The sequence below is a fragment of the Acanthisitta chloris genome, unplaced genomic scaffold (genome assembly GCF_000695815.1).
Source record: "Acanthisitta chloris isolate BGI_N310 unplaced genomic scaffold, ASM69581v1 scaffold15795, whole genome shotgun sequence".
Lineage (NCBI taxonomy): Eukaryota > Metazoa > Chordata > Aves > Passeriformes > Acanthisittidae > Acanthisitta > Acanthisitta chloris.
The window spans coordinates 53,758-66,259 of NW_008673284.1; the positions used below are offsets into that span (position 1 = coordinate 53,758).

The window sequence follows — 12,502 nt, forward strand, 5'->3', positions numbered from 1 at the left end:
TTTTTGTATTCTTAGGTTTTGAACCATCAGAAGCTTTCTATTTCTGATTTTAGAGTTCCCTGTGCTTTTTGCGTGTGTGCTTATTCATAGTTTTCATAGTTATTTCTGTTGTCATTTGGCAATTTCTTTAGGGAGAGGTGGGGGGAAATCTTACCTTGTACCGGAACGTGTTCTTTGTGAGTCTGGTTTTTATGATACAGCCCTGCTAGCTACTTGTTAATGTTTTGAAGTCCTGAGAAAATAGTCAGTTCTGCTTGACCTTAAAGGATATGGATTTCAAAACCCTTAGTTTCTTTCCATTTGTTGAGTCATGCTAGCAATATACCCACACTTCCTCCAGGAAAGGCAAGAAAACCCTTCAGATTTGATGAGTGGACTTTCAAAGGCGCTGCCTACATATAGTTAGTCAGAAAGGAAATGTCCTGTGCTGCTCATTCAACACGAGTTTCTGGTGCTTTACTGATTTTACGTTTACTAAGGTTTTTAAACAATGTGGTACCAAAAGGATGTGGCATTGCAAACTGTCTTCTCTTAAGCAGAAAGCCTTCCTCTGTCACTGTCAAAGTACACTTGTGTCATCTTTGGAGTCCTTACTAGTGTCCTGTCTACTTTGTGTCAGCCTCTTTACTGATCCGTATGGTTTTGAACACTTTTAAATACTGCTGACCCTCCAGAGATGCTAGTACAGTTCACAACCTTACCAGAAACTTTGATTTTGCTGTTATCACTTGAGTTTTCATCAGTACTTCGTCATGCTATGTATAGACCTGTCTGCTTGTTTGTTCAAGGTTTGTTCGTGTTGTTTGGTGCTGTTGAAAGCACCAAATTTAGAACAAACTTGCATCTACACAGTTTTTTTGACATTTATTTTTCTTTTTTTCTAATCAATTGTACATTGTTAAGGCAAAAAGTTTTTACATTGGATCAGTTCTGTGAAGCAATAAATTGTTATTTGTCCATATGAAATCTGTATTTCCAGTGTGGGCAAGATAAACAAGCCCTGGTTTGGTTTGATGCAGATTAATAAACTGCTATTGCAGATTGAATGTTTGCATGTTCACATAGTCTGCATTTGTAGACTAGCTTCTTTCACTCTTTCATATCTTAATTTTTTTAATTGACCATGAATGAACAGCACAAAATATTCTGAAGTGTTCAAGTAATAGAAATAGTCCTGATCACTTTATATGGGTCAAAAAAATTACTTCTGTGGTTATTTCTTGTTTGTGCACAAAATAAGGGGATTTAATCTCTTTCCTTTACAGGAATGATATTTTTGTGTTCCTGTTAAGTACAAGAGCTGGAGGCTTGGGCATTAACCTTACAGCTGCAGATACGGTAGGTGAAGTTTGGTAGCAATCTGTGTAGGAAATCCGATGTTTGTATGTGAAAGCTAGCGCTCTCTTGGCCATGCTCATCAATACCTCGTAGTACTGCCATTCACATTGTGAAATTGCATAGCCTTGTTTACTTTGCTGTTACTTACAATATGGTATTATCTTGATGATAAAGTTGTAGAATACTGGACATTTTGGTACACATTTTTTGGTTACAGTTGGAAGTTTCTTCCTTCTCCTCTCATACTTTAGTACCAGAGTCTAGAAAGGAGTTGGATGGCTGAAAGGGTCTACTGGTATAAATGACACTTTCCTACAGTGAATGCTGTTTCATGTATAACTGCTTGCACTTAAGGTTCAATTGCAAAGGAATCAGTGGGACAGGTATTTGCTTACCCTTTTTTCTGTGCTTTCTGCAGAAGCACTGCCTCTAGAAGTATGAAGCCATTTGTAGCTGAATATCAGCTACTCAGGAAGGATAAATTTCTCCCCCCCAAGTCACACAAGGTGCAAAGTCATACTGATTTAGGTGAACTGCTAGGATTTGTACTCTGGAGGAGCTGCCACTAATCACTAGGGAGGGAGTACTGAGGAACCATTCATCTTTTCAATAACAGTATCCATGTGCTTCTAGCCCAGTACCTTGTGTGCATGCAGATTTGTCCCCAAGTCCTTAACCACATAAACCCAAAGATCTCTGAATCAAAATTATCACATAATTTTACAAAAAAATCCCATCATGACCATCACTCACAAGAAGTCAAGAGGTAAGCAAGTATCTGTAGGATTTTCAGGGTTGAAAAGTTGACTCAATTGAATTTTCTTCCACAGAGACAGATGGAAGCCCAGGCAGGCTGCTTGCATGGGCATTTTTAGTTCTGTGGTTTTTGTAATTTCTGACTACGTTACTGTCCACAATTATTAAAGATGTTTTTTGTTTGTATACTTATTACGCATAAAGTTCTGTTGGAATGGTAGAACAATATCAATGTAATGTCGCATTTCAGTTTTTGTAGTAAAAGTTCTCGAAGTGTTAGTCTAGACTAGACTTTATTCAGGTGTGAAATAAAATAAGAAAAGGAGTATTGTTTTTTGTGTGAGATTCTAATATGATGGGCTTTTTCTTCTTAAGGTAAGTAACACTAAAACAGGTTCATGATGTGGTTAGTCTATAATTAATTGCATGGCAGGGATTTAATGTGGACTCCAAAGTTGGTTTGTTGAACAAAACGTTCTGTGGAAGTTGAAACATTCACCGTCTCAGTTAGTTTGAATTCACATGAAATGCAATGGACAATACTTCATAGGACTGGGCAGTGCTAGGTTAATGCAGCCTACTGTGGGGCTCTAATTCTGTGGACCATGTGATTGAACTCTTAATCACTATATACTGGATTTTTGTTTGTTCAGTCACCAGGTGATCTAAATGTGTGTTTTTATTTAATCCTTTCTGGTGTTCTTTTGCAGGTAATTTTCTATGACAGTGACTGGAACCCCACAGTAGACCAGCAAGCCATGGACCGGGCACACAGGCTGGGTCAAACCAAACAAGTCACCGTGTACCGGCTGATATGTAAAGGCACCATTGAGGAGCGCATCCTGCAGAGGGCCAAGGAGAAGAGTGAGGTAGGAATGCAGAAGTCAGCTGGAAAAAAGAAGTTACTGAAATGGTATCAGAAAGCATGTATCAAAATGAGTAAAGAAACAGGAAAAATATGTGCAGGGAGACAGAGGAGAAGGTGAAAGGGGGTGTCCTTGTTCAAGTAAGCAAATCTCTGTCCCTAACACAGCAGCATTCCAGTTGCATTATATCAACTGGAAAGAAGCTAATTATTTACAGTATGACTTCATTAAAACTATTTCTTATGTTGCAGTGAAACTACTCTAGACTAGAACTTCTGTCTTGGCTCTGTTAGGGCTGCTGGTTACTCTCATGTTATACAACAGCTGAATTTGTTTTTTAAAGACACTTGGAAGGTAATCAAGTGAAAATGATTTGAGGTGTGAGGGTTGCCAGAAAAGCTCAGTGTCCTGCAGCATCAAGCAGTAAGTGTATTAGAAACTTTTAACCTCATGACATTATCGGCAAGAGAAAAATTAAGCAGGTCCACTTTCTTTGGTAGCAGTAGGTATGCTGTATACAACATTCAGATATTTTGTGTACTTGGGGTTTCCTTTAGCTTTTGTCTTACTTGGATGCTGCTCACACTGCTTCAGCAGCGGAATGCATTCACGTTTCCCGCGTTGAAACTTACTGTTTTCTCTGGGATACTGCACGTGAGCTGCCTGGTATCAACTGGAAAATTAATTGTGGACTTCTTGTTAGTGATCCAAACCATTGAAATTACCTTATGTTAAAGCTTATTCTCTTTTGCTAAGTTACAACTCTTTTTTGTTGCTTTGTTTCTATTTTTAGTATAGTTGCAGTAATAGAGGTTGAGTGAATTGCTTAAACTGCAGCACCAACTCAATATGGAGATACAGTTTTCAGTCAAGAGGACTAAAAATGTCACACCCTTTAAGAATGTGATCTGCATGATCCTCTGTGCGGTTTTCTTGAAAAATTGAGTGTGTAAATTATATCTGACAGGACTGTTGCTGTATTTTTTAAGTTTTGTTTAGTAATACATTAATATTGTTTTAATCTGTAGTTTGTTACGTGCTGCTTTAGAAACAGTGTAACTTTACATAAGGGATGGTCATTTCCTGCTTTGTATCTCAGTTGCTTCTCATACCTTATACTCATAATTAATACTCTTAATATATCTTCCCTGAAATTTTGCCACCAACTTTGGTATGATGGAGAAATTGTGACTCAGCTCTGACTTACAGAGACACACTTGCATATTTTTGGGGGCTGACTTTCAGTGACGGGTAGTGAGAATGGTTCATGGCTGCTTTGACTTATTTTTCCTGTTTTGTCCTCCTTTTTTTAACTTTTAGATCCAACGAATGGTGATTTCAGGTGGCAATTTCAAACCTGACACCTTGAAGCCAAAAGAGGTGGTCAGCCTTCTGCTGGATGATGAGGAGCTAGAAAAGAAATGTATGTGAAATTGGTGTTTCAGCATTTTCCCCATTTTCCACTTTATTACCTTATGAAATCTGTGGTTTTATCTCTACTAACACATGTATTGCTGGTAACAACTTCTGTTTCCTGTCTCTAATTGTATTGCCAACTCTTGTTAGTACAAGCTAGTTTTGTATGACTGCTGAGCTGAAAGATGAGGTTCTGCAAGAGAGACATGATGATGTGATAAAGTTTTTATTGGCACTCATTCAGGATCATTACATTGTTCCTGAATGACAGAGCTTTGACAAGAATTATGTAGGTCACAACAAGGAAAGTATTAATAAAAATGCTGTATTTCATCATACTTCTGAAACTGTACTAGGCATACATACTTTTATGTTGCTTGAAAGAGGAATTTCACTGTAAGGCTTTTTAATAAGTTGGAAACAAGCAGTTCTAATAGAGTAGTGTTTTCAATGTGTTTTAGTTTTAACACAACTGACTTTTCTTCTCAGTTCTGTTGGAACTAGAGTTTCTTGTAAGATTCTTGAAAGGATATGAAATATCTTTCCAGTGGTGACAGTTTTGTATTTCTTTTCCAATAGTGCGTCAGCGTCAAGAGGAGAAGAGACAGCAAGAAGAAACAAATCGTGTGAAGGAACGTAAACGTAAAAGGGAAAAATATGCTGAAAAGGTACTTTGATGTAGAGAGGTTGCAACCTGTGTCATAGAGCCCGAAGAGCTTCAGGATCACTATTAAGTGCTGTGAAAACATTTTGTGGCAAGGCAGTCTAATGATGAAACTTTCTTTCCTTCACCATTGACAGTCAATATGTGGCAGTTCCTTACACAGGAGAGAGATGTTACAAAACAAGTAATGCATAGTTGCCTCTATTTTAATCATTAGCAGCTTCAAAAATAAGGAATTACTGCATACCCGAACAACACTGTCAATCACCAGTAGTCTGCAGACAACAATTTGAGAGTTTATGCTTGAGAAACAAAATGGTCCAGCTGACCATTCTATGGCATGAAATGGTGACTTAATCAAGATGTTGTTCTGCAAAGATAAAAAAGGGAATGTAAAGGAAGCATCAAACGTAGATAAAACCCATATGGCTGTGAGGCTTCTGTGGAACAAGGGAAGATCAGTTCATTTAAAAAACATGATTAAAGCCAGCTTATGAAAATTCTGAATTTTTGAGACAGGCATTTGTAAAAATTTTTTTTAAATTGGAATTCTGTGTCAAACTCACTCTATAAGCTAATGGAAATCAAAATAATTCTTGAAGAGTAATTCTCCATCATTCCAGCAATCTTATGAAGAAAAACAAACAAAGCCCTGCTTAAATCTGAAGAAGAAATATGTAAGGGATCTGTTACTGTGTCCTTCAGAAACTTGTTTTGGGGAATTCTGGACTGCAGTAGATTAGAAATACTGCATTATATTTTGAGATTTTGGGTTGCTTATTCCCATTCTTCTGCTTTATTGTCTTTTTAATTTCTGGTATTATTTTATTTATTTCAGAAGAAGAAGGAAGATGAATTGGATGGGAAGAGAAAGAAAGAGAGCATGAACCTTGTGATCCCATTTGTGCCCTCAGCTGATAACTCCAACCTGTCTGCTGATGGGGATGACTCTTTCATTAGTGTAGACTCTGCCATGCCCAGTCCTTTCAGTGAGGTAAAAGTCACTGCTGATTTAACCTATGCTCTGATTCAGTTGTGGCCTTACATCGTGTAGGATTCTTGCTTTCTATTATTTGAGCTATTGTAGAACTTTGAATGTGTGTGGAAGCCTGAAAGGTGAACCATGGAAATGAAAATAGCTTATTGAAAATGTAGCAGCTGCTAATAAGCTGCCTTACAGCTCCTCATGTTATTTGATATTCCATTATTCCCCTCTGCCTTCACACTCTGCCTCCCTTTTCTTACAGTGAGCTCACGCCCCAACTCACCTCCCTTTCAGCCTCACAATGTTTGCCATTCCTGTCTGCAGTCCCACTTACTTTATTCTTGCTTTCTTGTTCCTTTTTCCTGCCTTTGTCATGCTCCCATTTATAATCATATGCCTTCTCCTATACCAGTATCTTCCATAGCAAGAACAATCTCTGCTTCTGAAACAGTGTCCATCAAATAGCTTCATGACATTCAGTTTCTTTATAAATACCTCTCACTAGTCTCATCTGTGTCTCCTCTGCTTCCTTCCTCGCTTCAGGTTCTGAATTAGTGTGGGAATTTTTTTCAGTAATTTAAATTAAAAATTCTCAGTGACACACATTTATTTTCCTTCATCTTTGTGCAAATAATTGCAAACTGGTTTTAGCAGCAAATGTATTTTGTTCAATGCTGTGTTGATTAAGGTTTCTGTGTTGTGTTGTTCCCTTATTGATCAAGAATTTTATTAGCAGTAGTAGTGGGTTAAGAATCCTATTGTTTTCTCTTTTGTAGTTGAAGATGCACAGTTGAACAGCAATTTACTTAAATCTCTGCTAAGCCCATTAGTCTTTTGCTTCTTAGCTTAACATGAGTTGAAATTAAGTACCTCCTGGAGGTCTTTGCTGCTGTTCAGCATGTAAGTAGAGTGTGATGTGATCAGGCAGATGATGTGTCATGCTCATGCTGCTATTTTAGAGAAAATGAGAGGCAACAAATACCAGTTAATTACTTGTGATTGCATATCTTTTGAAGATCTTACTATTTTTATACCCTTTCCTAACTTGAGAAGCTAACGGCTTTGTTCTTTGTCATGTTTAGATATCGATCAGCAGTGAATTACATATGGGCTCTATCCCTCCTGATGAGAGCAGTAATGATATGCTTGTGATTGTGGATGATCCAGCTTCTTCAGCACCTCAGTCAAGGGCAACAAACTCTCCTGCTTCCATTACTGGCTCAGTTTCAGATACCGTGAATGGTCAGTATTCTTGCCTTGATTTACAACTAACATTTATTAAACCTTGGCTTTGCATGGTGAAGTGATACATTTTCTGCATTTTAACTAGAATGTATGCATGGCTGGCAAGATCTGGGGGAAAAAAAAAAAGCCTTTCCATTGAGAAATTACTTCTGATTTGATAGGAAATCTGTTTGTAATCTGTCATTCACCACGTTTACCTCTTTTCTATGTTAGGTACTTCAGAAAGTTTTGTCCTTTGTTCCTGTGTTATAGGGGGCTCTCCTTTCATTATGTTTATATTACCAAATTACAGACAAGCATAGATATATTAATCTCTAAGCTTTTCCTTGAATTTGCTGTTGTGCTAATAATCAGTTCTCTGTCTCCAGTGGGTGATTGGACACATTTTTAAAATGCAATGTAATGTTAAATAATGGCAAGTGTTTTGAACTACCATAGTTTTCTACACCAAAATAAGTAGAACCATAGATCTTGAAAAGTTTCTTCAGAGATAGCAGATGGAAAAACTGCATCTCTATATTCAAGTAAGAAAATGTGGCATCCTGAAGTAGAACTCAGAATCCCCAACCTCTTTATAGGTTGGACTTATAATAATAATTAGTTGCAGTTAATAAGGTACTGTCACTGAAGAGTGAAGTTTTGCATACATAATTTCTTCTCATGGGACCACTGCTTGCTGACTGTGTCCTTGTTAATGTAAATGCAACATACCAGTTAATAGGAACAGTATTAATGTAACTGGTAGGCAGTTTTGATGCTGCACTCATTTGTGAGTCAGGTGAGATATTGCAGTAGTAGTTACAGTTCTAACATTCTTTTGTTCAGGTGTTTCAATGCAAGATACATCTCTTGCTGGTCGAGGCCAGTCAAATCGAAACCGGGGTCGTCCTAAAGGTCCAGCCCCTGCATCCAAAAGTGGCACTGGGAAAAGCAGGAGCCGGAAATCAATAGCTGGAAGTGCAGCTGCAATGGCAGGTGCCAAAGCAGGGGCAGCAGCAGCCTCTGCAGCGGCATATGCAGCGTACGGGTACAATGTCTCCAAAGGTACGTGGGGCAGGGGAGGTAGCAGACTACCCAGAGCAGAACCAATCGCATGAGTTCGGGCAATTGCTGTTTACAACCTGTGAAAAAATAGAATAAAAGTGTAGTGTTGTTGGTATTACTTGTCCATTATATTCTGAGATTCAGGCAATACACAATGTGGCATGATAAGTGTGTGAGAGGATAGCCAGTTTCACTGCAGATGACCTTGAGTTTTGTCTGGCCTTTGAGTTATACCAAGTATTTTTCCTCTTGGGGTTTTTGGTGTCCAGACAGATCACATAGTATTGTTTATCCCATGGGTATGGCTATGGCTTTCCTGCATTCATTGCATCATTTTGAAGTTACAGTATCACATTCCCAAACCTACTAAACTGATGGTGATTGAGCTTCAGCTTTACAGCAGCTGAAGGTGGTGGCCCAGGGTATAACTGTAAGATGTTTTTGTATCTTACGGACATCCCTCTTAATTAAACTCTCATAAATCATGAATACAGGGTGGTCTTAAGACTTATTGTTAGTCAATTGCTTGTTGTTGAAGAATCTCAAATGGAATAATATGCTCATGTGGAATTTGATTCTCTTTTCCATTGCTAGGCATGTCTGCAAGTAGCCCTCTACAAACAGCAATCATTCGACCTTCCGGACTTGTAGATTTTGGATCTTCAAGCGCCTCTTCTCCCTTGAGCTCCCCTTTGAGCAAAGGAAACAGTGTTTGTGGGACCCCCAAAAGTTTGAGTGGTCTCATATCAGAAACTTCAATTCGGAAGCAAAGCAAAGGTGCCCACAGCTCAGGTGGTCGGTAGTAATTTTGAATCCCCAAAGCTTGTCTGAACTGCATTGGCTTTCAGAGTAGACTACCCTGCCACCTGAAGGCATGTAAACGAATGCCTTGTTGCTGCCCAGCACGTGTGTAAAGAAAATCAAAGCACAATGGCAGTGGGTGGTTGACGTGAGCACTTTGATTTTGTGTATTCCAAAAAGCTATCTTTGCAGTCACTGCAAGGAGAGAAGGGAGTCTGGGGTAACTGGGAGAGTGTCTGCTTGTGCTTTATTGACACATCCGACAGCAATTTCCAAGAAAGCATCCAGCTACTCCATGCAATATCCTGCAGCTCTGTGTTCTTGAAGTCATACCAATATACTTTCTCTCTTGTAGTCTGAGGTGGAGCCCAGCTCAATTTTATCCTATGAAATCGGTGTCCAAACCCTGGAAGTATCTCATAGAGTCACAAGATATTTCTGTACTGGCAGCTGGTCAGTGAAGGTGCAGGAATAATTGGGGGCTATGCTGAAGATGCTGTGTGATCAAAAAAAATCTTGGACTTCTGGGTTCTTCAAAGGCTTGAAAGGCAAAGGAAGGTGTCTCAGATGGTTTCCAGGGAGAGGACTCTTTTCAGAACCATTTGTCAGGAAGATGTTCAGAGCTGCAGAGTACAGGGAGCACTGGCAGGCCTAGTGAGAGCAGCAGCACAGCTTTTGCTTCATGCAGTGGAAGAAACCACAAGCCAGTGTTTGGTTTGCATTTCAGAGTTCTCACTGGCATGAACACTCACTGTATTCAGAAAGATTTCTCTCACTTTTGAGGTGTGCAGAGCTCTTAAAACTTAGAAACAAAATACGGCTCTGTGTGTACAAATCTTGAGAAGGAAAGCTGAAGTGCTGAGGAAGAGTTTGTGCTGCTCCTCTCACTGTGCCATGGCAGAGCATGGATCTGCAGCTTGCGGTGCTGTGAGAAGAGCAACAAAAAAGTCCCGAGAGAGAGAGAATTGTGCCATTCTCCCTTTCAGCCAAATCCTGGGAAAAAGTTGTCTCGTATCCCAGCCATCCCATTGACTGTTCTTGCAGTGTGTTTTCCCTTCATCTTTGTGATCATCACACGTCCTGGCGTGGCTGAGCTCACTACAGTGTGTGGGCACCAGTGGCTGTGTCCCACACGCCTGGTAGAAGGCAGTGCTGCCAGTGCCCATCCATGTTCTCGTTCTCAATGCACAATCCCCGCCCGTAGCCCCTTGCTTTGCTGTAAGCATTGTCTGCATTGCACTGAGATTTAGGTGTGGGACAGTTCTTCTGTCTGACACATGGAATTAGGAGGCTGTTCTGCTGGGGCACTTTGATCCCTTGAGAGAGAGGCAAGTTGAATTACAGGTCTGGGCTGTGGCAGTGGAAGATGACCTTTTATTATTATAATTTTTTCTGACCCCAAATCCTTTGCCTGGCGTCCTGCAGTGTGGAGCAAGTGCTTCCTGTTGGCTCTGCCTCTAATTTGCACACCTGAAAATAGCAGAATTGAGCTTAGTTAGATTGATTTTTAAACAGATTTGCAGGGGATAATTGAGGGGGAGTGGTGTTTAATTAACTCATGAAGACTTCCCCCTTCCCCTCCTATTCACATGTATATATGATATTTAGAGGGAATCAGACAAATGCCAAGCCTTTTTTTCTCTTTGAATGTGCTGTCTATTTTTGTAACCGAACTTGTACATATGTATAAAGAGAGACACATCTTTCTTTTACTAACTGGAGGAGAAAATCTTAAATAAAATGGAGTGAGATAATTTTATGTAAATCAGTGTCTTTGTGTTTTTTATGCATGTAGCTGTATGAATGAAAGGATTAGGGAAGAGAGCATGGAGGGTGTGCATCCAGAGGTGCTTCTACAGACATATGTATGCCGCTCAATGTAAAGCTCTGGAGTGTCTATGCTCTTCCAAGTATCACATTTGTAACCTTCTTCAGTTACGATTGTATCCTTATCCCATGTCTGTATTCATTGCTGATATCATAATCTATTTTGGAGTAGGTGTGCAGCAGATCACAAGAAAACAGAAGCAAGTATAATATGCATAATTACATAGCACCTGAACTATGATGGTTGAATTCAGTACAGTTGATGTTTTGAGACATCATCTCTACAGTTATTTTTTTTCTTTTTGTTCTCCAGTGAGAGTTGAAAGGACTTTTCTTATGTGCAGTCTTGATTTCCAAACTGCTAGACAGTTGCATCAATGTATAATTCGAAGTGGAGTGAAAAAAAAAATTCGTAATTTGAAAATATTGCAAAAATGTCATATGTACTGTCACATGCTATACTTTTGGAAGACTAAATTATTGATGTTTTAAGCACCAGTAATGTGAAAATGTATTTCAAGTAATTTAATCTTCAAAAGAAATACCAAATGGCATTACAACTTGTGGCAAAAGTAATGGTAGCCTGTCTGCTTGCGAAATTTGTGTCAGGCCATCAAGTTCACAGGAAGATCAAACATAGCTGTAAAATAAATGAACTGCTAGATGATATCCAGTTCAATTTCTGTAGAAAGTTGAATTTCAACAGATGTGTTCTTTGTATTATGCATCATAGGATAACAGAGTCTGTGATATTAATCAAGGACTTGGGAAGAATTCACATGATGGCTGTCCTGGTCTAATTTCTTGGTTTGGGGAAGGAGATAGTGCTAGAAGACAAAGACTGGGATTTTTCTGAGGAGGCAGAAGTAGTTTTGTGATGAGTACATGGGCAACAGTTCTGTTGAAGTGAGCAAATGGGCATGCACACTGAAGCTTTGTTCCTTAAAGTTTCGTTCTGAGCATCTTTTCACTTTGTGACTGTGTGTTGTGCACTTTTTATATGAATTAATGGCAGAGACAGTCACTTTCAAGGGATCAAGGTATTTGCTAGTGGTAGAAACAATTACTCAATTTAACTGAGTTTGTGTTTTAAGCTGGGAGGGTGAAATAGCTGGTTTGGGGGATGTTGGGAGCTCTGTGTATTCATCATGCTATTGATTATAGCATTTTACTCACCAATTGCTGCAAAACTGTTAAATACAGTTCTCTTATCAATGCTACTATTGAAAGCATTTAAATGTGATAATTTTCTTACCTTCTGAGAAGTTAGGACTAAAAGGTGCTGTTGTGTCCCACCCTCACGCACATTTTTGTAGTTTTGCCTACAAGGGCTGACTAGTTCAAAAGGGTCCCCAGAACACCCATTTTTCCCACTGTCACGAGTGGTCAACAAAGTCTTACCAAGCAATGACACAGTTAAATCTTACAAGACCAAAACCTAACTGCAATATTCCTTTGCAAGACAGCAAGTGTGATTGAAACCATTACCTTCTCTCAAAAAATATTGCAGGGTAGTTGGAGACAGGAAAAAGGGATTTCTGCCTGACCTCTGATGTTGAA

General features: G+C 39.2%; 1 protein-coding gene across 1 annotated transcript in view; it reads left to right on the top strand.

The window, feature by feature from the left end:
• Positions 1-9,316, top strand: part of INO80 (INO80 complex subunit) — a 55,776-nt gene extending 46,460 nt beyond the window's left edge. The window contains exons 29-36 of the mRNA XM_009074895.1: positions 1,266-1,338; positions 2,805-2,963; positions 4,281-4,383; positions 4,956-5,044; positions 5,879-6,034; positions 7,108-7,267; positions 8,096-8,314; positions 8,909-9,316. Of these exons, the coding sequence (XP_009073143.1) occupies positions 1,266-1,338; positions 2,805-2,963; positions 4,281-4,383; positions 4,956-5,044; positions 5,879-6,034; positions 7,108-7,267; positions 8,096-8,314; positions 8,909-9,117 (1,168 nt within the window). The 3' untranslated portion in view covers positions 9,118-9,316. The remainder of the gene's footprint in view (positions 1-1,265; positions 1,339-2,804; positions 2,964-4,280; positions 4,384-4,955; positions 5,045-5,878; positions 6,035-7,107; positions 7,268-8,095; positions 8,315-8,908) is intronic.
• Positions 9,317-12,502: the final 3,186 nt, after the last annotated feature.